Raw genomic sequence first — 25,962 nt, 5'->3', positions numbered from 1 at the left:
ATTTAATCTAATGGAGTTCTTTCAACGTTAAATAGAAGTGGGCCAATCTCCTTAAATCATATAACTAATTACATTTAAAATATTGTGGTTGCAATCAATTTTTGTTGAAAGACTCTTTTATCAAAACTAAATATACAATCTAAATTGATTCGGATTAATCAAAATAAAAAAAATGAGAAAACAAGAAAAAGAAAATAGAAGTGGGCCAATCTCCTTAAAGCCTATATTTCTAAGAACTTCCTCTAGGGTTTATTAACGATATTCTCCCATCATCTTCGTATTTTATATGAAAATTACAAGAGTTGGTCTTACATTTCGTTTGGGTGTTATATTACAAGTTTTTTTTTAAAAAAAAATTATCGTAGGATATAAATAGTTTATAACAGAATGTTCGAGAACCAGAGCAGATGATCAAGTTGCTTTCTTTCTTCATTTGGTAACAAAGTTGATCACATGAATCATATATACGTTTATGGCGAGAAAAACTCGACTAGGTCGAAAAATTGGTCTTTTCAATTTGATTTAATTTAAAAATATTTATAATTTAAATCGAGTTATAAAATATAACTCAAATAACTTGAATAGTAATTCGAAAAACTCGAAACTTTTAATAATTAGTAGATTTATTTAAAGTTTGAGTCGATTTTTTTGACTTTGTATGATATATGTATACACATATGGAATAAATATGAAGAAATATATATATATATATTGTAAATGGTTATAGAAAAACTTTTAAATTTGAATCAAATAATATCATAATATTATTTTTCTGGAAGCATATACCTAGAGAGGCAAACCGCGTCGCAGATTTCATCACCAAGCAGACATGGAAGTATCAAGAAGACATTATTTTTCTGGAAAACTCACCCAAGGAAGTTGAGGAGTTGTTAAATTCTGATAGAACAGGCAGCTAGAAGGCCCTTGTACCCTATTAAACCACAAAATAATATGATAATATTATAAATATTTATAATTATGTTTAAACAGAAACTTGAACAACTCAACTCGAAAAGATTTTAATTTTTTATATATTTTCTATTGAAAATATGTTTTTGTCCCCTAGAATTTTATAAATTTTCCCCTATTAAAATTTTAGAGGTTCACCCTGACATAAAATCATAGGTTCGTTCCTTTATAAAATAAAATATTAGTAATAATTAATAAAATAAATTGATTTATTATACCGTGATAAAAATTATTAATTTAAGAGTGTTTTGTTATAAAATAAATTAATTTATTCTATGCATTTATTTATTTATTTCGTTAGTCATTATTAACATCTTTTACAATAATAGCTTTACTAACAAGGTTTTTTTTTCTTAAATAGATTTACTAACAAGTTAGATATTTATATTCTTGTTATGTTTATGCCTATGATGCCTCTTATACGAAATAATGTTTGATATCTAATTTTAGTGATTTTGTTATGATCCTTTTAGTCATTAATTAAATTTTTATATATTTATACTAATAATTTAAATTATAATTAAATTTAGTATCACGAGTTAATCAAATACTGATTCAATTAATTTAAAATTATTAAATTATTTATACTCTAAATATAATTATTACTATATTTTTAATCTTTCATATTTCTCCATATAATCTAAACAAACAACAACAAAAATCAAACTTTCAATCATCAAGTCCTTAATAAAATTTATATATAATTTTTGTATCATTCCACTAACAATAAATATTGATAAAATTTACAAAATACACTTTTTATGTAATTTTTCTTTCATAAGCATAGTTTATATACGATGATATGTGATAGGTACGTACGTAAATTTTATGTTAAGTGACAAATTTTAAATTTTAAAAGGGAACAAACTTATAAAATTTCAAATGGCGAAAACAGATTTTTAATATAAAATAATAAAAAGTATCTAAAATATATAATTATTTTAAATTTTTAAGGGAAGACCTTCCCACTCGCTCCCTTCGATCCATCCCTATATGCGAAATATATGAAGATTTGTGCAATGAAGTTTTCATAAACTAATATATCCAGCATTCAAATTTTTGTTTCAGATTTCCCACACATTGTCTAACACTATATATTACTATAAAATATAGAAGATTGATTATTCGGTAAATAAATTAGAAATTTTATGAGAAAGAAATATATATATATATATATAATTTGATTGCTTAGAAGAAAAAAAGAGAGTGGGTGTTGCAGTGGTGTGTGGCATGTGTTAATGAAGTTGTGTGGTCCAATATTTCCTAATGCAAATACAGATTAAATAAACTTTTTTCCATGTGAGGGATGCCATTATTTGAGCATAAGATATGTGTAGATTATTGAATGAGTTAAAGAGGCTTTGGTATTTGTCCCTTTCCTTCTCGTTTCTGTTGGAGTTTTGTGTTCAACCAAATATTCTTTTATTTGCTGTTCTTGGCTCGGTGTTTCTTCTTCTGTTTTCAAACAGTGCTTGAACTAAGCTCACAGCTGCACTCGTGTCACTATATCATGTTTATCATCAAGCTCCATAAGCATTTAGTACTATAGACTATTGTATATATTTAAAAAAAAATTAAATCTAATTCTATTCCTACCTAAAAGGAAGGAAAATATGAATAGAGGAAAGAAATGGAATGCTCCATAGTAAGTCTAGAACCCATAACCTAGAACAAAGATAAATAACTTAATTAACCGACTAAATGTACTTGCTCTATATTATTGTATCTCGATTTGAAAATGAAATAAGATCTTGATAAACAAAAGTTGAAAAGATAATTGAGTATGTTTACGCAAGTCATTTCAGATTTTTTTTTGGTACTTTAAGTGAAAACTTAAAAATAGATCCTTATAAAACGAAAGTATATTCTACTTACTTATAATAGTTAATTTAATATTTTCTTATTAAATAATAGAAACATAATCATTGGATCATCCAAAAATATTTTTGACACTGTGCACACATATATTACTAACACAAAATTTTTGTATAAAAAATAAATACAAATAAAATTTCAAGATAAACATAATTAATAAAATAAATAACTTACCGAAAGAAAAATCAAATTTTAAACGCAATTAGTAAAGTAATCCACTTTCATGTTGTCAATTCTCAAGTACGAGGGTTTGTGATATGCATGCAACACTTTATCCCACAACTATTCTTTAGGACTAGAAAATTTTGAATACGTTCCCATAGGGTTTAATTATTCAAATCTGAATCTTTAAATTTGTTTAAAATTTGAATCAGTTTTCATCAATGAATAATTTAAATATTATTATTTAAATTTAAATTCAAATTCAATCTAAATATTATTATTCATCAAATGTACAAAATTTAAATTCAAAATTTTAAATCATATGTTGAACATCTTAATCTGCTAGAAGTTGAAAACCGAAGCACTACAAATCCCCTTAGATGTTCATATTTTTTTATTTTACAATTTAGATGTTTGAATTCGTAATTCACATCCTCAAAAACAATAAGAATTTATATAAAAAATATATATGAACATTTATTTTCATCCACTCTGAATCTACAATAAATAATAATTTAATATTTAAATCCATAAATTATTTAAAGTTATAATATTCGGATTTATTTAAAACAATACATTTTAATCGGGTGGTAAAAGCCAAAATTGGTTTGGGAGCAAAACAAGGCAGCCACAAAATCTTCAGCAGATACTTTGTGTTATTAAATGTGGTCCAACCGCATGCCCTACAACAAGGCGTGCTTATTTTTGGCCACCTCACCTCATACAAAGGTAATATAAACTTTAAATTAGTTTTCAATTCAATTTTTTTTTAAATTAACTGCTTTTGAATTTAAAAATATTTAATATTTTATTTATATAAATTAAATTTTGAGTAATTTAGAGATATATTAATATTTGTTTCACGTAAAACTTAAACAATTAAAAATATTTTAATAAATATTTATTTTTAAGATAATTTATTTTTTTCATTGGCAACGCACATATCTTTTAGAGGTAGTTGCTCGAATTCAAGGTCTCTATGAAAAGTAACACTCACTCTAACTATTGAGGTTGTTTGATGGATTATCTCCGAATATATATTTTGAAACATACAATCAAAGAGTAGTGTATGTATATCATGGTGTTGCTTAGGTTATATTAGCATCAAGAATTTACATTTACTTAGACTAATACTACATTGGTCCAACTATGGTTACATGTGTTTCTTGAGTTCCCCTACTCAACAACACCATGACTTTCTTTCTATAAAGCTTTAACAAATGTTTGCTATAAAATCTTTCCATGAGATCCCTTTTTCGCTGTTCTCTTCTTTGTTTTTCGTGGAAAAAATATAAAAAAAATCAGGTAAATTTTAAGAAATTGGTCTTTCTACTTTAATTAGTGATAATTGGATCCTTGTAATTTATGAAAATTAAGCTCAAGTGACTAGGCAATCTATAGTAATATACAAAGAATGAATAAAACTTGGTAGTTTAACAAATCAGATGCAACAAATTGTTGAAAGTCTAAGAAAGAGGCAACACATGGGCGGCTAATTGTTGAATGTCTAACACATGGGCGGCTAAAAATTAATTAGGAGCCAAAATTGTTGAAAATTAGCAAGGGTAAAATATCCAATTTAGTCACTTTAATTTTAGGGTATTTACAAGATTAGTCTTTAAGTTTCAACTATAAATACCCTAGCTTATTTAGCTTCAAAACCATCCCAAAGCATTATAGCTTTATTCCAATACTATAAAGAATTTAGAGAGTTTCTTGAGAGTTGTTTTCTCCTTTTTATCAAGAGAGAATTATCATTGTTTTCTCCTTGGTCGATTGAGAAAAGTTGTAATTCCTATTTTCTAATAGTGAAATTCTTCTACCGTTGCCCGTGGTTTTTACCCTATATTATTCAGGGGTTTTCCACGTAAATTTTGTGTCTATTTTATCTTCATTTTTATTTTCTCAAATTATCAGTTGCGATTTTGCTCTATCCGATAGCCGTCTTCCGCAACAATTGGTATCAGAGCCAGATTAGAGTGTGTAATATATGCTTATTGTCTTTGTGGTTGCCACCAAAAGGTGGATCCTCCAACATAAGAAAGTAAGAAGGTATTACCCATTCTTTGAAGGTTCCAGAGAATTATTCACGATAGTGAAATAGTGGGAGCTATCCATAAACGAAGCAATGGCAACGAAATTTGATATTGAAAAGTTCAATGGGAGAAATTTCTCATTGTGAAAATTGAAGATGAAGGCCATCATGAGGAAAGACGGTTGTCTAACAGCTATCAGCGAAAGACCAGTAGATTTCACAAACGACAACAAATGGATCGAAATGGACGGAAATGCTATGGCAAACGTTCATCTAGCATTAGCAGATGAAGTATTGTCAAGCATCGAGGAGAAGAAGACAGCTAAGGAGATATGGGATCATCTCACCAAATTATACAAGGCCACATCGATGCACAATAAATTTTCCTTAAGAGAAAATTGTACACTCTCCGTATGCCAGAATCTACTTCAGTGACGGAGCACTTAATTACACTGAACACTTTATTTTCTCAGCTTACATCCTTAAGCTGTAAAATAGGAGAATAAGAACGTGCTAAACTTCTACTTCAAAGTCTACCTGATTCGTATGATCAACTCATCATCAACTTGACAAACAGTAATGTCACCAGTCTAGTCTTCGATGACGTTGCAGCTGCTGTTCTACAAGAAGAAAATCAGCACAAAAACAAGGAAGACAGACAAGTAAATCTGTAACAAGCAGAAGCATTGACAACGATAAGAGGGAGATCAACAGAACGTGGCCAAAGTAGCAGTCACAAACATGGTAGATCGAAGTCGAGGAGCAAGAAGAATTTAAAGTGCTACAACTGTGGAAAGAAGGGTCACTTGAAGAATGATTGTTGGAGTCTAAATAAAAACTCCAATCCACAAGGTAATACCACAAACACTTCAGATGATGGAGATGCTCTATGCTGTGAAGCGTCAACCACCGTGGAAGGCAGAAAAAGATTTGCAGATATATGGCTCATTGATTCGGGAGCAACATATCACATGCCCTCAAGAAGAGAATGGTTCCATCATTATGAACCTGTCTCAGGAGGATCTGTGTATAGTTGCAATGATCATGTCTTGGAGATTGTTGGCGTGGGAACCATCAAATTGAAGATGTATGATGGAACAATTAAAGTTGTTTGAGATGTGCGGCACGTAAAGGGCCTGAAGAAAAATTTATTATCCTACGGATTGTTGGATAATAATGCAAGCAAGATTGAAACACGTACACGTAAAGGAATCATGAAGGTGTTCCGTGGAGCGCTTTTGGTGCTGAAAGGCGAAAAGATAGCAGCAAACTTGTACATGCTGAAGGGAGAGTCTTTGCTAGAACCAGAAGCCTCTGTTGCCTCATGTAGTTCAAATTCTGCAATGTTATGGCATCAGAAACTTAGACACATGTCAGAACAAGGAATGAAAGTCTTTGTGGAGCAAAAGCTACTTACAGGCTTAACAAAGGTATCACTTACTTTGTGTGAGCATTGCATAACAAGTAAGCAGCACCGGTTGAAATTCAACACATCAAATTCTAGAGGCAAAAGTGTTCTAGAATTAGTTCACTCTGACGTATGGCAAGCACCAGTAACATCCCTAGGTGGAGAAAAATACTTTGTCTCATTTATTGATGACTACTCCAGGAGAAGTTGGGTGCACCCTATTAAGAAGAAGTCAAACGTGTTTTCAACTTTCAAAAACTTCAAAACGCGGGTGGAACTTGATTCTGGAATTAAGATCAAGTGTTTCAGAACATATAATGGAGGAGAATACACAACCGAAGAATTTGATGACTTTTGCAGGAAAGAATGCATCAAAAGACAGTTCACAGTGGCGAACACTCCTCAACAAAATGGAGTGGCAGAGCGGATGAACATAACCTTGTTAGAAAGAACAAGAGCAATGTTGAGGGATGCAGGCCTAGAAAAATCATTATGGGCAGAAGTAGTCAATACCGTCTGTTATTTGGTGAATCGAGCTCTATCAACTGCAATAGAGCTGAAGACACCAATTGAGACGTGGACTGGTAAACCAGTTGATTATTTAAACCTCCATGTATTTGGAAGTATAGTGTACGTGATGTATAACTCCCAAGAAATTTCAAAGTTGGATCCAAAATCCAGGAAATGCAAATTCTTGGGGTATGCTGATGGAGTAAAGGGGTATCGCTTGTGGGATCCTACTGCCCGCAAAGTGATCATCAGTAGAGATGTTATCTTTGTAGAAGATAAACTACAAAGAAAAGAAGACGATGATAGTGCTGAAAAATCAGAGACTACTCAGATACATGTGGAAAAAGAGTTTGAACAAGGAGATTCTTCTGAAGCAGAACCAGCACATGATGAACAAGAACCAAAGAGTTCTGAAGCACCAACAACTCGTCAATCAGATCATGTGAGAAGACGTCCCAATTGGCACTCAGATTATGTTATAGAAGGTAATATTGCATACTGTCTTTTAACAAAGGACGGTGAGCCATCAACATATCAGGAGGCAATAAACAACTCAGATGCTTCACTGTGGATGATGGCGATGCAAGAAGAAATCAAAGCCCTTCATAAAAATAATACATGGGGCCTTGTGCCACTACCACAAGGAAGGAAGCCAATTGGTAACAAATGGGTTTTCAAAATCAAGCGAAATGGTGACGATCAAGTTGAGAGGTATCGTGCAAGACTAGTGGTCAAAGGATATGCTCAAAAAGAAGGTATTGATTTCAATGAAATATTTTCTCCTGTGGTTCGACTAACAACAATTCGAGTAGTTTTGGCAATGTGTGCTACATTGAACTTACATCTAGAGCAGCTAGATGTTAAAATAGTTTTTCTTCATGGAAATCTTGAAGAAGAGATTTACATGCTTCAGCCTGAAGGTTTTGAAGAAAAAGAAAAGAAGAACTTGGTTTGCAGGTTGAACAAATCTCTGTGCGGACTAAAGCATGCGCCGAGGTGTTGGTATAAGAGATTCGATTCCTTCATTATGTGCCTTGGATACAACAGACTTAATGCAGACCTTGTGCTTATTTCAAAAGGTCTGGTGATAACGATTTTGTTATATTGATGTTGTATGTGGATGACATGTTGGTTGCATGACCCAACAAAGATCATATTGATGAATTGAAGGCACAACTGGCTAGGGAATTTGAAATGAAGGACTTGTGATAAGCAAACAAGATTCTAGGGATGCAAATTCACCGAGACAGAAGTAATAGGAAGATTTGGCTTTCACAAAAGAATTACTTGAAGAAGATCTTGTCACGATTTAGCATGCAAGATTGTAAGCCAATTTCTACTCCTCTTCCTATTAACTTCAAATTATCATCCAGTATGAGTCCTAACAGTGAAGAAGAAAGGATAGAGATGTCTCGAGTACCGTATGCATCAGCAGTGGGAAGTTTAATGTTCGCTATGATATATACAAGACCAGACATTACACAAGCTGTGGGAGTGGTTAGTCGGTACATGGCAAATCCAGACAAATAGCATTAGAATATAGTGAAGAGGATCCTGAGATACATCAAAGGAACCTCAAATGTTGCATTATATTACGGAGGATCAAACTTACTAATAAATGATTATGTAGATTCTGACTATGCAGAGGATTTGGATAAAAGCAAATCTACTACAGGATATGTGTTCAAAGTTGCTGGTGGAGCTGTAAGCTGGGTTTCAAAATCGCAGTCAGTTGTGGCTACGTCCACAATAGAGGCAAAATATGTAGCAGCTACACAAGCCAATAAAGAAGCAATTTGATTGAAGATGCTATTGGAGGAGCTTGTGCACAATTAAGAGTATGTCTCTCTATTTTGTGACAGTCAAAGCGCCTTGCATCTAGTAAAGAATCTAGCATTTCATTCAAGGACAAAGCACATACGAGTTCAGTACCATTTCATTCGTGAAAAGGTTGAAGAAGGGACAATAGATATGCAGAAGATTCATACCAAAGACAACATAGCAGATTTAATGACGAAGGCGATCAATGCTGATAAATTTATATGGTGCCGATCCTCTTGTGGCTTGACGGAAACATAAGCAACATGATGGTACAAGAAGAAAGAATGGTGTGAAGATATGATTGTTCCAATCAAATCTTCAAGTGAAAGATTATTGAAAGTCTAAGAAAGAGGAAACACATGGGCGGCTAAAAATTAATTAGGAGCCAAAATTGTTGAAAATTAGCAAGGGTAAAATACCTAATTTAGTCATCAAGATTAGTCCTTAAGTTTCAACTATAAATACCCTAGCTCATTTAGCTTCAAAATCATCCCAAAGCATTCTAGATTTCTTCCAATACTAGAAAGAATTTAGAGAGTTTCTTAAGAGTTGTTTTCTCCTTTTTATCAAGAGAGAATTATCATTGTTTTCTCCTTGGTCGATTGAGAAAAGTTGTAATTCCTATTTTCTAATAGTAAAATTCTTCTACCGTTGCCTGTGGTTTTTACCCTATATTATTCAAGAGTTTTCCACGTAAATTTTGTGTCTCTTTTATCTTAATTTTTATTTTTTCAAATTCTCAGTTACGATTTTGCTCTATCCGATAGCCGTCTTCCGCAACACAAATGATAAAAAACCAGAAGTTTAAATTTGCATATTTAACGATGGCATCTAAATTATGGTAAAGTAAGCAGATTAATTATAACAAATGGAATAGATAAGAAAAATATTAAATAGGGAGTGGGAGAATTATGCGTGTAGATTAACCACATGAGGGTTTGCAGGCATGGGTGCCGCTGCATTGCTTCCTTGAGTAGGAAGATAAACAACTTTTTCTTTCGGTAAGGGAGTTAAATGATTGCAACATCTGATAATAAAAAGTTCAACCAGTTGAAGATGATCAGTTTCTGGGAACCAATAATTTACCTTTTCTTTTTTATTTCCTCAATGGCCTTCCAACAATTTAAAAGGAACGATAATGAACCCAGTAAATAATCTAAAATTCATCAAATCCCTATTGTCAGCATTACAATCTAAACCTAACAAGAAATATAACAAACCTTTGCTGCAGCATCCATTGATCCAAATTTGCATCCAACAAGAGGCCACCATGGAATTCACCTGCAAAAGTATTCAGGATCCATCTCTTCACGTATGTCATGCGGATCACAAGCTTCTTATAGTTAGAACCAGATACTGCTTTCCCATTCCTTTCTACAATACCACTTCTACCACTGCCCACAAAATTTATCCCATACAAAAAGAGAAAGCAATGACGCTATCTGCAAGTCATCAACAGTAACCCGCTCCTTGGCTAAACCATTCAAGTGCTTCAAATGAAATACCATAGCTTGAGCAGAGGGAGCAATTGCATCTAACTCTTCATCTCTTTCCCTAAAGAAATGGATATAATCATAAATCAACTAGAAGATAAGAAATCTTATCTGCAAACCCATAAGGCAGAATCTACTACTCTTGATTTACAAAGCAAATTGTCCTACTCACATATTATATGCTCATAGCTATTCAAGGGCATGAAGGGACGATCACGCCCAGCCAACACCATAAAACCCATCTGGTGTATAGTCTTCACTCTTCAGTTCCACAAAACGAAGTGGTACTATACTATTGTGATAAATCGGAGCAATAATCTATTGGTTTCCGAGACTTGCATGGTTTTGGATTGTTAAGATCCTTATCAGAATGCCTTTTCGACTAAAACTATACTTAGATATTTCTGAGGATGATCCTTCATCATGTTCAGTAGCTCCTTCTCTTGGCTGGGGCAAAGATGCATCAAGCTGAGAACATTCAACTTCACTTCCTTTACTTGTCGACTCATGACCAACTGAGGTACTATTTTTTACATGGAGACCCATTTTATAACTAAGTGTATCATCCTCTCGTCTGACACTACTTATTTTCTCATCTTTGGCTTCTGACACAAGTAATGGATTATCATCATCTTCGCCTATAAGTTCAGATACAGCATCTACACCAGTGTCAGAGGCCTGATGAGAGCCTATTTCAAATATATTATAATTTTACTAACCACCAACCCTCTTATTTATATGTTATAATTTGACTAACAAATATAAATCAAAAATATTTAGATAAGTTAAAAATATTAAAATAATATTTAGATTAATATTAAAATATTATTTAGATAAATTAAAAAATAATTAAAAATTTTAAAATAATTAAAATTTCAAATAAAATATTTAATTTAACATTGATGTTATAAATATAAATATAATTTATATTATAATTAACGTATTTCATAAATATATATATAAAAGTAATTACATTACAGTTTACGATTGTTAAATTTTAGAGGTATTTTTTATCATTATACTTAAAATTTTAGTCAGAACGAAATTGACCGCATCCTAGAGAATAATGTGGAATGATTTTGAGTTAGGACTACCTAAACCGATCAAGCGAAGCAAATGACAAATGACGATAATTTTAAGTAAAATTGTTCATTTGAACTTATTATTAGAGATTTTAAGATATGGTTTCATTTAAAATTCAGTTTTTTAACTTTTTTTTATCTTTACACGTAGGTATGTCAGAAGTAATGTAGTAATGTCAATGGATCATGACTAATTGGAGGACATTAAGGTTGTTCAAACGGGTAGTTCAATTAATTGACTGAATCGAATTACGTAAATTCTATTAATCGAATTTCCTCTTATTAACCATTAATCGAATTAAACTTTTTTTAAAAAAAATAACCGAACCAAACTAAGTTCAGTTAATCGAATTAATCGAATTAACCGAAATTTATAAATAATATATATTATATATTAAATATTTTTTTTTGGTTTATTCGGTTACTTTGGTAGATTAATTCTATAAAAATTGAGTTCAAACACTCCTAAAACTAAATAATATATATATAATATTTAATATTTAATAATTTTGATTAATTCGATTAATTCAGTTAATTAATTGATTTTGAACTGAATTAACCGAAATCAAAATAAAAAAAAAAACATTACCGAACCTAAAATTAACATACTAAAATTTCAGTTTGGTAACCGAACAGTGAACACCCCGCAGGACATTGACTTTCAAAGACTATTGAATGCGTTATTTCAAAGAATTTAATATACAAATAAATTATAACAAAAATTAGCCTTATAGAAAAAGTTCGGAAGGAGTACAACAAATAATAAGAAAATGCAAATATCTTATTTTAAATTTATTTAACTGACATTAATTTGTTAATGAATCCTATTTCTTTTTACACCTTGTAGATTAAATATTGAATATTAGAATTAATTTAGGTATTGCATGGAAAAAAAATTAAATTCAATTCAATTAAGAAATCGGGACTTCTAATCGTGGAATCAATTCTTAGTTTTGTTTCAACAGCGCTATTAACAAATACAATAATAATATTTCCTCAATTACTGAACAAAAAAGAATGTATGTTGTTGTATCGAGGGGATGCCCACTTCGTTTTGGTATTGGATTGGCATTGGGAGGAATGAAATCGAGCAGCACAATGCCAATAACACTGTTCACTGTCAAAGCCCTTTCTTCTTCTTCTTCTCCAAACGAAAACCCAAACCCAGGTTTTAAATCCCTATATAGTATTCTTCTTGCTTCTTTGATTCCTTTTAATGCTGAACTTTTGGGTATTTGCAGGTTCTGGAGTGACCAACAACACCTCTTTGCCAGAAGTCCGAACTTATACGAGGAAAAAGAGGGTTAAAAAGACAGTGGATGTCGTGGAAGAGAATAATACCAAAGCAGAAAACAAAAATCATAGCGTAAGACCATTGGATTTTTTTTTTGTCTTTTTTCAGTAATTCTTTATTATGCAACATTAAAGGGTTTATATTTGTTTGTAGTCTGCTCTGCTGTTAAAAATTTCCTTTTATGTAAACAAAGATTCTTTTGTTCATTGTTGATGTTTCCTAGTTTACTCGAGGCGATGTCGGATACAACGTGTTGACATGTTTATACTGATATTTTAAAAAGTTATTTTTTTTCATATATGCGGATGATCATGACGGTCTACTTATGTTTGAGTATGCGCCATATAATGGTCTTCCTAACTGGTGGAATTTTATCCTATATGAGCCTAGAAAATGTTTATATACTCTGAAATTCATCATTTAACAGAAAATGTTTATATACTCTGAAATTCATCATTTAACAGTGTCATGTTACTGTATCACTCCAAAATTGACGTTTTACAACTGTTTTTGTTTGTTAAGATGATTTGAATTTAATGGATTGATAACTCAAGGTGGGGTAGCCTCCTTTTAGAATCAACCCTTCAAATTCTACATGAAAATTGAAGCACTGAGACTTGATTCTCAGTCGCTGGCAAAGATTTGCTTTTTCTTTTACTTACCAATACAGCTAGTTGGGTTCTTATTTGACTTAGAAAAGATTTGGTTCTTGACCATACAAAATATATTGTCTTTTTGCACAGCGGTGTGGCCTACCTGACATAGAGGAATTTGCATACAAGAAGGTAGATGGATCTGGTCGGTCAGGTAGGATTTCCATTGCAATTCTATGATGGATTTACAATGTCAATGCGTCTAGTTATTACATATCATGGAATAATTGCAGGATGTTATACATTTCATCATATCATGAGAACTTGCACATCGGTATCATGCTGTATTCCTATTTCACATATGGGAACATATAGACCTCCACATAACATTTACACCCAGGCATATAGATGGATAGATGCATGGATATGATATATACATATGCTCAATTTTGTCTATTTTTAATGGGTAATCTCCCCGGCTCTGTCTAGTTTGACATAATGATGGTTTTGCAGGAAAGTCAAAGTCCACATGTGATGAGCTTAATTTGGGTGTTGGTGTTACTTCTCCAACTGGATCGGGAGGTAAACAATGAAAATTATGTGCTTGTGGAAATGGTACTTGAAATTACAGGAGAAGTAGAGAGTTTTTTCTGACGGAAAATTTATATGTATAAGTGCATACCAATTTGCTCTAGCTTGTATGCACTTTTCTCCTATAAATAAATTGAATAGTCTGTTTATAGTTGCTGATGTTTGCAGTTGGTGTTTGTACCCTGTCATTATGGTTCGAATATAGAAACTTATAGACTTCTGTCTATAGAGAATGTGTTTGGAAGATTCTCTCTACTTAATGAAGAGGTCCATGTAAAAAATGGGACAATGTGACAATTTTGATCGACAAGACCTTTTTCCCAGTGCATTTGTTTTGAGGGTTAAAACACAAAAGCTGATGCATTTGCTGTTGACTTGTTCTATATGATTCAGGCAAAGCACCTGCCAATTGGGATAAAGTGCTTCAAGGAATAAGAAAAATGAGGTCCTTGGAAGATGCACCTGTAGATACTATGGGATGTGAGAAAGCCGGAAGTGTTCTTCCACCCAAGGTACAATCTTTCTGATCACTTGTAGGTGGATACTGGATAGTTCGTTCATGATCAATAATTTATCATTTTCTGCTGTATTTTTCCTTGTATTTATGATGCCCTTTTTGGTTCTTAAGTTCAAGAGATCAAATCTGGTATTTAAAGTAAAGGGAACTGAAGTGCTTTATATAATCTGAGACTACCGCTAAGAATTATTGAACCACACATTTATTAGCCAGAAAAACTGCATAATGTCAATATGGTATGTGCTTCATGTTGTAGTTTAAATATCATTGATTCTTGTTAGGGATGTAAATGAGACGAGATAGATCACGAGCTGCTTGAGTTCGACTCGGTGAAAGCTCGGTCAATACTCAAACCGAATGGACTCGACTCGAGTTCTTAACGAGCCGAAACGAGCTACTTGATATTCGACTCGAAAAGCTCGCGAGTAACTGAAAAAAATATATATTAATTTTTTAATTTTTTAAATTAAATTATTAATAATATTAACATTTATATGTTATTTTTTTAAATGCAATATAAGGTTTTCATGTACTTAAGGTTCATATTCGAGCTAAGTCTGAATGTTTTGAATTCAAGTGTTTTTGAGCTCGAGTCAAGTTTCAATTTTTGATTTCTAGTTCAAGTCGATCTTGACAATTTTAAGCTCGCGAGCTTTCAAGTCGAGCTCAGATTTGAACTTTTTGAGTCGAGTCGAGCTCAACAATACTCGAGCTTAAGATTCTCACTTTGCAGCACTGGCTACTATATTATATATTCAATTATTGACTGTGAATATCACTTTATCTCTCTGTTAAGCTTTTATTGAAGGACTGATTTTCTTATTAGCCACGACCTTGGCTTCAAGCTCCCTCAGTGGAGTCTAGATTCCGGAAGTACAATTTCATCATTGTTAATATGAAGTAATTCCATTGAAGTTTCTTTGCTTCCTAAAGACATCTGTTTTAGATTCTTATTTACTGATTCTTTTCTATTTCATGGATGTTTAACTATATATGCTTGAGAACATGTAACAAATGGATATAACTTTTAAATCTCACTGTTAGGAAAGAAGATTTGCTGTCTTGATATCGTCACTACTATCTAGCCAAACCAAAGATCATGTTACTCATGGTAAACCCCTAATCTTTTAGTTTAGTTTACAATTATATCTCACTTCAACTAATCATCCTCTTGAAGTATTTCACGTTCTATTTATAACTTGCAATGGTATGAAATCGGGGCATCTAGATGTTTCCTTGGAGACGGTCAAAAGTGTTGCACCAGAAAATTCTTAAGCATTATACTTTTGCTACTTTTTATGACGAAAATGTTCTCTTCAAAGCATATCATGGATATTTTGCTTGTAATCTAAATTTCCAAATATGAGTTCATTTTTTATGCATGATGAATTAAATTGTTACATTGTGGTTGCATGGTTGTTCCTATATCTGGATACTCAAAAATAACTGTACACTATTTAATTTAACTGATTCCTCGATAGGTTGTGCTTGTAATTTTAACTGCAGAAGAAAATGATATGGAAAAAGTTTTAGAAGTTTATATAACTCTACCACAATATGAAATTAAAAATTCTAAAATAGCAGATGCTTCTGAGCACTTGAAGTAGGAAAATGACATTATCAAATCAAATTAGTTAAATTGAGATGAAAGAGAAAAAACGTTTTTTTTTCTCTGTGTAGCTTAGACTTGGGACATGAGCATGTACTGGTAATGGTCATGAATGACTAAAAACGTTTTTGAATCATCAATCGAGCCTGCTTCAATGGCAAAGAACTTTCTTTGAATGAAGTTCTAGTTCAGGATAGGTCCTAGGCAACCCTTCCATCCTCCCCTAACAAAATATAGCTTTGAATAAGGCCACTGCCACTCTTAAATTTTGCCTTATAAAGATTTAGGTAAGGAATATCTTTGCAACATATGAGATGTAAATGATATCATGTTATTTGATTCTAACATCATTGGAACTTTCTATAGGTCTAGTATTTTCTGAACTTTGTTGATAATGTTCTTAACATTTTAATAATGATGCTCTACATGCAGGAGCAATTCAACGTCTAGGTCAGAATTGTCTTCTGACTCCTGATGCTATTGACAAAGCCGATGAAGAAACTATCAAGGAGTTGATCTACCCGGTATGTCATCCTAGAAATCACTTAAACCGATGGTTTTCCTTTTGACCTATGTGTGCTAGTCCAGACTAGGTATAGAATTTTTTTTTGCCTGTAAGCTGTAACTTTATCTTATTCCCTACTCAATTCTTGTCTATCCCCTTCCCCTGCTTCTTTCTCGGCTACTGTAGGAGTTATGAAATTCCATTTTCTTTGTTTTAGGTTGGGTTTTATCCAAAGAAAGCTACTAATATGAAGAAAATTGCAAAAATCTGTCTTATGAAGTATCATGGGGACATTCCAAGGTCATTGGAGGAATTACTCTTACTTCCAGGGATAGGCCCAAAGATGGCTCATTTGGTAGGGTAACTGCATACCATTTTCAGATTATATGTACACTGAATTTTTACTGTTGTTTGATTGAATGGTGCTTTAGGTTATGAATATTGCGTGGAATGATGTTCAAGGGATATGTGTAGATACTCATGTGCACCGCATTTCCAATCGGCTTGGATGGGTGTCTCGACCTGGGACAAAACAGGTACCTCAATCTTATACATTGATGATGGCAAGAAGTTAGATGTTTTATGTTTAGTTCTTTATTCTTTTATGTACTCTTGAAATTGTTCTTTCCTTATTTTGATTAATTGTTCATTTTTCTTTATAAAATATTTTTAGCATTAGAAGTGCTCAATTTGAGTATCTATCTGAATTTAATCAGGATTGTAGGTAACACAGAAATTTGGAACTTAAAATGCGTTTCAGTGTCTGAAGATAGATGACATGGATTTAGTGCCTGTAATATTTTGATAAGTGCTTCGATGCCATATTTGAATAAAGATTTTAGGAATTATCTGTTAATATTTTACTCAACTCAGTTAACCCAGTGGATGTAAGGCCTCTGGAGATATTACTTCTTGACAGTAATTTGACTTCAAAGTAGCAAAATGATATTTGTTCCTCCCTCTTTCCACATTTTTCTTAGTCACCACTTCGAAACAAATATTATTGTACAACTTCCAATTGGAATTTTAAACCTTGTACAAAGAAAATTTGATTTATTAGTCCCGAGTTACTACAAATTGGAAATGGCGTCTTTCTTCTATGGAAGATTTGTTTAGTGGATGCTCTTTCCCTTTTCGTATTTAAACAAATGGCATGTATCATTACTCATTTATTGTGTTGGCTTGCTAGAAAACTTTATCTCCAGAGGAAACAAGAGTGGCATTACAACAGTGGCTTCCGAAGGAGGAATGGGTACCAATTAACCCTCTTTTGGTACGTAGCTATTTCATTTATTTGATCTGCTCACACATAAATATGCACTCTTATATACGAATACTTTAGATGCATGCATGGGGTGAAATTTATCTTATCTATGAATGGCTTTGTTCATGCTACATTCGTTGGTATAGGTCATACCTCCATGGTTAGTGCCTTAAACATTTAAGTTCACCTAAGACACGTTAGCATGGTTTCTGCATCCTTGTTTTCGTAAATTTTCCAATCTTTATATAACTTGTGATTACTACTACTGCAATTCCTTTTGGTAATGTGTTTCATATGATCTTATCGCCAACCTCTGAATTTATGCAACTAAGGTCGAACAACCTAATGCTTTTATGACTAAATTTGAATTTGAACAGGTGGGATTTGGACAGACGATTTGTACCCCACTCAGGCCACGATGCGATTCCTGCAGCATTACTGAGTTTTGCCCGTCTGCATTCAAGGAAGCCTCAAGCCCTTCATCCAAGGTTAAAAAATCTGGTGTTAGAAAAAAGCTTTGATCATTTTAATTCTTGGAAACGGGATTTTAAATTCCATTTTGGTCCCTTGAGCTTTGATCAAGGCCGGGTTAATTGAATTGTAATATGCTGCAACTTGATATTCTAATATCTAACTAGATGTATTCATATCTTATTGAAATTTACAAGTATTGCTAGGTGTGATTGTGAACCTTTCTTTCTATTTTGTTGCGGGGCTTAGAAGCATATATGCTTTTTGAGGAGAGACTTGTATAAAGTTGTTACTGAAAATCTGTCATGACAAGAATTTGGAAAGTTATGTCATGTATATATTGTTATGAAAATCAAAGCATGTGTTGCATATTGCTTGCATGATTTGGTTTTGACTTTATCAAAGCTTTATTACTGATGCTGTGAAACCTATCGAGTGACATTAATGGTAAAAAGCATGGTTCTGAGTTCGAGTAGTTACATCTGCAAGGTGTGTGTTCATGTCAATAGGTTAAGAAAATTCTGAATATATACTACCTTGTAATTACTCACTCACCTTTTATGGGTAAAGTTCATTTATTCTTCTTTCATTTGCTATTTCCCACCCTTTTCATGTTATTTAAAAACCATTGCTACCCACGTTGAAGCATTAAGTAAGAATTCCATGTTTGTAAAGGGAAACGCTACAGATGTATGATTGCTTGATAATGCTTTGACTTTGTTTCATTAGATGATTGACATGTATCCAAAGCCTTCCATTTTGGAATTCAACCAATTGTTAAAATGAAACATTATGCCACTGTTGTTATGGTTTTTTATTTTGGGTAAAATGATTAAGTTAGGTGTTGTAACTTTTTTCGCGATATTCGAACTTAAGACTTCAAGAAATAATAAAAAATATTTTAATTACTGAGATCATTTGGTTCGTGTAAATTAAATTTTTTTTTAAATGAAAACTGTCGTACAGTTTGAGATCGATGCAAGCTGCTAGGAAATAACATAAACCCTACCGGATGCAACTCCAGTTTTACATCTTTCAAATTTAAAAATGTTTTGGATAAATTGCACAAGTAGTCACCAACCTAATGTTTTTTTGGTCACCAAACTAATTTTTACAGAAACATCACTAACATAAGTTCACATATTTTAATATTTAATCCTTGTCCCATATTTGTTTCTTTCGAAGGTGCTTAAGTCTTGACTGGATTTGTTTAAAATTTTCTCAACATCGAAATTCATGTTGAGTCATGGACTCAATTCCTCAGCAATGCTAACAAAGCCAAATCTTCACTTCACCACTTCTTGTTTTCCCTCAAATTTTCAATATCTTCCCTGCACACCTCCACAAAGGATAGCATCTTCCCCAACTCTGCAAAAATCCGCTGCAAAAATTCCAAATTCATTGTTCACTGCAATACCCAGATCACTCAACATGCAAGAAATAGGAATATCAAAGAAGCCGAATCAGTCTTCAACAATATGCCGTTCAAAAGTGCCGTAACTTGGACTACCATGCTTACTGCCTATACAGAAAATGGGAACATTTCAAAAGCCCGTGAGATGTTCGACAAAATGCCGGAAAGAAGAACTTCTTCGTATAATGCGATGATCACAGCTTATAATAAGAATGGTGTTATGTTACATGTGATCTTTTCTGCAACATGTCTGAACGGGATGCAGTGAGTTACGCCACAATGATCACCGACTTTGTTTGTAAAGGAAGGTTTGATAAAGCCTTGTAAATTTATGAAAATACTCCTGGGAAATGGAGGGAACCGGTTTGTTCAAATGTATTGATAAATGGGGTATTTGAAAGTTGGGAAATTGGATATGGCAGTTGGTATTTTCAAAGGTATGGATCGGAGAGATGTTTCTTTGAGCCTAATGGTTGATGGGTATTGCAAGAGCGGGAGAATTGTGGAGGCTAGAAAGTTTTTTGACGAGATGGTGGAGAGAAATGTAGTCACTTGGACAACAATGATTAATGGGTACCTAAAAATGGGATATTTAATTGATGGTTTTTGTTTGTTTTCAAGGATGAGAAAAGAAAAAGGAGTTTTGGTAAATTCTACTACTATGACTATTATATTTGAAGCTTGTGGACATTTTGATAGATATAGAGAAGGAATTCAAATGCATGGATTGGTAAGGTCGGGATTCGAATTTTGTGTTTTTCTAGGAAATTCTATTATTACTATGTATTGTAGGTTTGGTTGTATTGATGCTGCTAATTTGGTATTTGACATGATGACAAGGAAAGACTTGGTTTCTTGAAATTCTTTGATCATGGGTTATGTACAAGAAAATGAGACAAAAAAAGCTTATGAACTTTTTGAAAAGATGCCTAGAAAGGATGTAGTTTCTTGGACTACCATGATTATGGGGTTTTTTGGTGAAGGACAAACTGATAAAGCTGTTGAGTTGTACTAATTTCAGGGTTTGTCAGCAATGAGATGTATGAGGAGGCTTTTCGCTGGTTCACTGATATGCTTTAGAAATCAGTAAAGCCAAATTCTCTTACTTTGAGCTTTTTGTTGAGTGGTTCAGCCAATTCAGCAATACTAAGCAACGGGCAGCAGCTCTATGCACAAGCTATCAAGATGCGTTTGGAATTTGATTTGTCAATTCAAAATTCACTTGTCTCAATGTACTCAAAATGTGGAAATATAGCCAATGCATGTCAAGTCTTTACGAATATTAAAGAACCTAATGTTTTTTCTTTTATTACAATGATTGCCGGCTTTGCTCAAAATGGATTTGGTGAAGCACTTAAATTGTTTGGGAAAATGCAGAGTGAAGACCAGGAGCCAAATCCTATAACCTTTCTTGCTGTTTTGTCTGCTTGCACCCATGTTGGATTCATAGAAGTAGGATGGGAACTCTTCAAATCCATGAAATCTTTATATAACATAGAACCAGGGCCTGACCACTATTCTTGCATGGTTGATCTCCTTGGCCAAGCTGGGTTGTTTGACGAAGCACTTGATTTAATCTATTCAATGCCATTCGATCCCCATACTAGAGTTTGGGGAGCCCTCTTGGGTGCAAGCATGACTCATCTCTGTGTTGGTCTTGCCAAGCTTGCATCTCAGCAGCTTATTAAATTGGAGCCCGATATTCCAACTCCTTATGTTGTTTTGTCTAATTTACATACTATCCTGCGAAAGAAGAAAGAAGGAGACAAAGTAAGAATGGGCAAGAAATCCAAAAGGATACAGAAGAGCCCTGGGTGTAGTTGGTTGATGGTTAAGGACAAAGTTCATTTGTTTCTCTCAGGAGATAAATCTCATAAGGATTCAGAAGAGATTAGAAATACATTACAGACAATTATGAAGGAAATCGAAGAGCTAGGTTGTTATAGATTAATGGCTCAATTCTTAAGCTCCTAATCTTTGCCCTCCGTAGGTTCTTCTGCTGTAATAGTTTCTACTATCATAGGCTTGTGATTGTGACTTTATTCGAGCAGACCCTGTATTGGCTCTCGATGTTTTCTGTCGGTTTTCCAATGCAAACAAAATGCATTCAACATCATTAGCAATTTTCCATTCCTGAAAGGTGCTTACCTGACCATCCCTTCTTTTCCTGCCACTGTGGTTACTTCATTTATCGGAATCAAGAATTTAGTGCATTCGGTAAGTGAGACTCATAGCTGTACTTTTACTATACTAGGTGTAGTCTCCTATCATTCATCTGTTGTCCATTTTGCAGATACTAGTTTGTACAAGATTTACAACAGATACAAATGCTCAGGTATGGGAAATGATATATGTTGTCTCATGTCTCTATAAAACTTGTCTTATTCTTCTTAAGAAGGCAAATCTGACCAATATTTTCTTGAATCTAAATAGTGGTATTATTGCTTTGTAAAGTTTGTTTAACATTACTTTTTGATGAACAAGTGTTTAATCAATTGGTTAAATGGAAGACCATGAGGAAACAATCTGGCAGATCCTTTGCCCTTTTACTACCCAGCTCTCTGCTGCAGGTGGTTTATGTGGTTGGATTTGATGTATGCCTTACTCATCTGAGTGTCTTCTTCATATAAATGCTTTATGTTTCTCCGACTCTTCATTTTTCTTGAAAGTAATCGTATCAAATATCCATGTTAGATGGATATACAGACATGGGTATGCGAATATGACTCTCCAAATGCAAGAAAAAGCTTCGAAAATAGTGAATGTGTCCATGCCAAATATATTTGACAATCACATCCGAGTCTATGCAACGTAATCCAAACATTAGAGAAATACAATGCACTCATGCACACATGGTTATTAATCATGTCTTGCTCATATGAATCTGGGGGTCTGCATGGAAAATCTGTTTCTAATGGATTATGAGACCAGCCAAATCCAACATATTATATCTAATTGTATTCTCATCTGTTCTTTAAATTGTTTTACATTGATTATACTGGTAATGATTACTAAGTTAGAAGTTGATACAACAGAAATTAGTTATTGTTGCATGTCTCTATTTAGGGTGAATGAGATGAGATTGATCGTGTGCTATTTGAGATTGACTCGGTTAACACTCGAATAGAATAGACTCGACTCAAGCTCAAATTCCACTTGAAATCTTAACGAGCCGAAACAAGCTACTTGATACTCGACTTGAAAATCACGTGAGCTACTCGAAAAAATAATATATTAATATTTTAAATTTAATTATTAATAATATTAATATTTATATGTTATTTTTTTATAAAAAAAATACAATATAAGACTTTCATGTACTTAAAGTTCAGGTTCGAGTCGAGTTTCAATTTTAGATTTCGAGTGGAGCTTAAAAATTTTAAGTTTGCGAACTTTCGAGTCGAGCTTCAATTTTTTATTTTGAGTTCGAATTGAGCTTAACAATTTTAAGCTTGCAAGTTTTCAAGTCTAGTCGAGCCTAATTTTAAAGTTTTTCGAATTGAGTCAATCTCATCAATACTTGAACTCGACTCGGTTTGTTTACAACCCTATTAATATAAAGTTATTAAATTTGACAATTTATTAAGCTTGATCTCTTAACTTGTTTTTCAGTTTACATTAGTCCTTCGATCTAATAACATTTTGTATTTAATTCAGGGACGGAGTCAATGAGTGAGAGGAATAGTCTCTCTTATAAAGCACAAGGCGCTGGAGGATCCCGGTCACCACCGGCATCATCATGACCGCACAAGCCAATGGATTATACTGGTACCCGAAATCACACGGACCCACCAAAGAGTCTGAGCCGTTGAACGAATTGGGATACATGTGTGTAATGTTAGGTGCTGCCCATGCTGGGGCAACCTCAAGATAACAATCAAAATGTAAATAAGAATTATTCAACTTTGAAACCAACTTATGATTTGCAAATTATATGTGTACTAACTTAATTTTATATAAATATACATTAATGATAATTTTGTAAAAAAAAATTTCAAACATTTTAAGAGGTGTTAAATAATAAAATTTAAAATTTCAGAGTCAAATTAATAACTTTCAAATTCTTGGACGTCATAATCCCCTTGATCTTTCTTATCTTCCACCAGTTCACTAGTTGAATGTTAAAGGATAAACTTGCTAATAGTAAAGTAATCACAAGTCTATAATCAAACTAATGAATTCAATTATTATATAACGCAATTTAATTAAAATGGAAACAGTATATACTGATGTGGCATAACAATTTGTTTAACTCCTTTCTCTTAATTAAGTATACTATATTAAAAGTAAAACGCGTTATTTACCAAAATTCTTACAGTTAATTCTATTACTGAGATAACTACGAAAAAAGTTGCCTTAATAATCTCCCAGTATCTTTGGGGAATATCTCGACTCACTGTGCGATGACATTAGGTTATACCTTTTTACTTTTAATATATTAATATTATGTAATCATATGAATTTTAATTGTTTTTTACTATAAATAAATTAAGCAGACCCAAAATTCTAATTCTCAAAGATCAAGCAATATAGGAATCAAAAGGAGGATTTTCTTTAAAGAATTTTGTTTTACGTCTACGATGTCGAAGATGGATAAGATAGCTGTGGCTTTCAACGAAGCAGCACTGCTACACGAGACCAGCGGCAGCGAGCATTCTCCGGAGGACCCGACCGACTTGTCGGATCTCGTGAATTCGTTCTTCGAGAGTGGTGGTGGTTTTGATGTTGAAACCGATGAAGCGGTGACATTTCATCAAGAGCGAGACGTCTCCGATGATTATTGTCGGATTCCGAAACGAAAAGTATGTTGCTGGGTTTGATGCACTACAGCGAAGAGGACAATGTGAAGCAGATGATTAAGAAAGAGACAGAACATGCATGTGAGATGTCCGTAGGGTACGGGTTATCCGAGGATTTCAAGCGTCGGTTGATGTCTCATCTACGCGACAAGGGCTTTGATGCTGGTTTGTGCAAAACCCGGTGGGACAAACTAGGACGAAATCTACTCTCGGTTGCCTACGAATACGTAGATGAATATACTAATGGATCTCGTTACATTGTCGAAATAAATCTCGGGGCTCAGTTCGAAATAGCTCAACCAACAACCAGTTAGGCCTCGTTACTCGAACTTATACCACCGATCTTCGTTGGTAAACCCAAAGAGCTGAAGCAGATCGTGAAGCTAATGCGCAAAGCAATCCATGAAAACCGTGAACATGTACTTGCCACCGTGGCGGCGAAGTGGCTACATGCAATCCAAGTGGTTCGGTCTTCACAATCGCACCGTTAATGATGTTCCGATCCGGACGACGATAGCAAAGAATAATTTGAATGACTCATTTATAATTTTTTTGAAATTCAATGGCGCATTTTTAATCCTTTTAATAATTGAGTAATGTATGGTGTAATTTAACCATTCTAGAAGCTATTCCTGGCTGTGTTTGTATATCCGGCCAAAAAGCTATGGAACTCGCAAGCAATACATAAAAATGAATGAGTTATAGTGATCCATAGGCATGAAAGTGCGGGGAAAAAGTTATTGAAATGTGTGAAGTCCGGTTAGCAGATTGATCGACAAAGCACGATAATCGACCAGTTAACTTCACAGCCATTTGATTTCACTATCGCTACAGCCGCATTGGCAAGACAAGATCTAGGGTACCGATTTGATTCAAGCTCTTTATCTTGGTACATGTAGCTTCAACAGTCATCGTTTTTCTTCCTTCTTTAATCAGGGATAAATACGATGACCAAGTAGTGGTTTTTTACGAGCCAAAACGACGACTTCATACATTAGAAGAGAAACCAATAGCAAAGACATGGAAGGATATGGCCGCTGCTGCCTTTGTGAAAACCCTATTATTTATGTAGGGTTTAAACTAACGTCAGCGGAGATTTCGGATGGAGGAGGAGACATCCCAGCCATATATCTCTAGGGGATCAGGATGTGATTTACTTTTTGGACAATTTTGTCCTTCGAATTTATTATTTTATCAATCTGATCCTTTGGAATAAAATAAGGAACATAAATGTCCACTTTTATATCAATATCTTCTACATTGATATATTAAATGTTAAATTTATTAAAAAAATATATAATACTCTAATAATAATTTAATAGATTTAAAAGTTAATTTATATTTTATCAAATATCATAATCTTATATTTCAATCAAATAATCTTACAAAAAGTCAAGTTAAAGATAAATATTACTATAAAGCAAGGTAAAAGTAAGATTGTACCCAAAATCATGTTATCTGTTATTTTTATTAAATCATGATATGTAATCATATTTTTTTTCAAAAAAATTAATTAATTATTAAGTAAAATATTAATAAATTAAATAATG

The 25,962-nt window shown here is 33.2% G+C and overlaps 2 protein-coding genes, 1 non-coding gene and 1 pseudogene across 3 annotated transcripts; 3 read left to right on the top strand and 1 right to left on the bottom strand.

Moving 5' to 3' along the window:
* Window positions 1-12,357: 12,357 nt before the first annotated feature.
* Window positions 12,358-18,445, top strand: LOC120139664 (endonuclease III homolog 1, chloroplastic). The gene is made up of 11 exons (XM_039154826.1): window positions 12,358-12,523; window positions 12,597-12,721; window positions 13,393-13,456; window positions 13,756-13,824; window positions 14,227-14,345; window positions 15,395-15,461; window positions 16,392-16,483; window positions 16,682-16,819; window positions 16,896-17,000; window positions 17,654-17,737; window positions 18,106-18,445. Exons 1-11 carry the CDS (start codon window positions 12,373-12,375, stop codon window positions 18,247-18,249), a joined length of 1,158 nt encoding a protein of 385 aa, XP_039010757.1. The 5' UTR covers window positions 12,358-12,372; the 3' UTR covers window positions 18,250-18,445.
* A 974-nt stretch (window positions 18,446-19,419) lies between these two features.
* On the top strand, window positions 19,420-21,587 carry LOC120139677 (annotated as a pseudogene).
* Window positions 21,588-24,193: 2,606 nt separating this feature from the next.
* Window positions 24,194-24,726, top strand: LOC120139676. The gene is made up of 2 exons (XM_039154837.1): window positions 24,194-24,415; window positions 24,466-24,726. The coding sequence occupies exons 1-2, from the start codon at window positions 24,194-24,196 to the stop codon at window positions 24,724-24,726; spliced, it is 483 nt and encodes a 160-aa protein (XP_039010768.1).
* A 429-nt stretch (window positions 24,727-25,155) lies between these two features.
* On the bottom strand, window positions 25,156-25,249 carry LOC120139685. Its single transcript, XR_005517664.1, has one exon. It is a non-coding gene; the product is annotated as a small nucleolar RNA snoR109 (small nucleolar RNA).
* Window positions 25,250-25,962: the final 713 nt, after the last annotated feature.

This window comes from Hibiscus syriacus, unplaced genomic scaffold, assembly GCF_006381635.1.
Source record: "Hibiscus syriacus cultivar Baekdansim isolate YM2019G1 unplaced genomic scaffold, ASM638163v2 tig00110769_pilon, whole genome shotgun sequence".
Classification (NCBI taxonomy): domain Eukaryota; kingdom Viridiplantae; phylum Streptophyta; class Magnoliopsida; order Malvales; family Malvaceae; genus Hibiscus; species Hibiscus syriacus.
The sequence above is the reverse complement of the archived record's forward strand: the minus strand, read 5'-3'. Positions and strand labels throughout refer to the sequence as shown.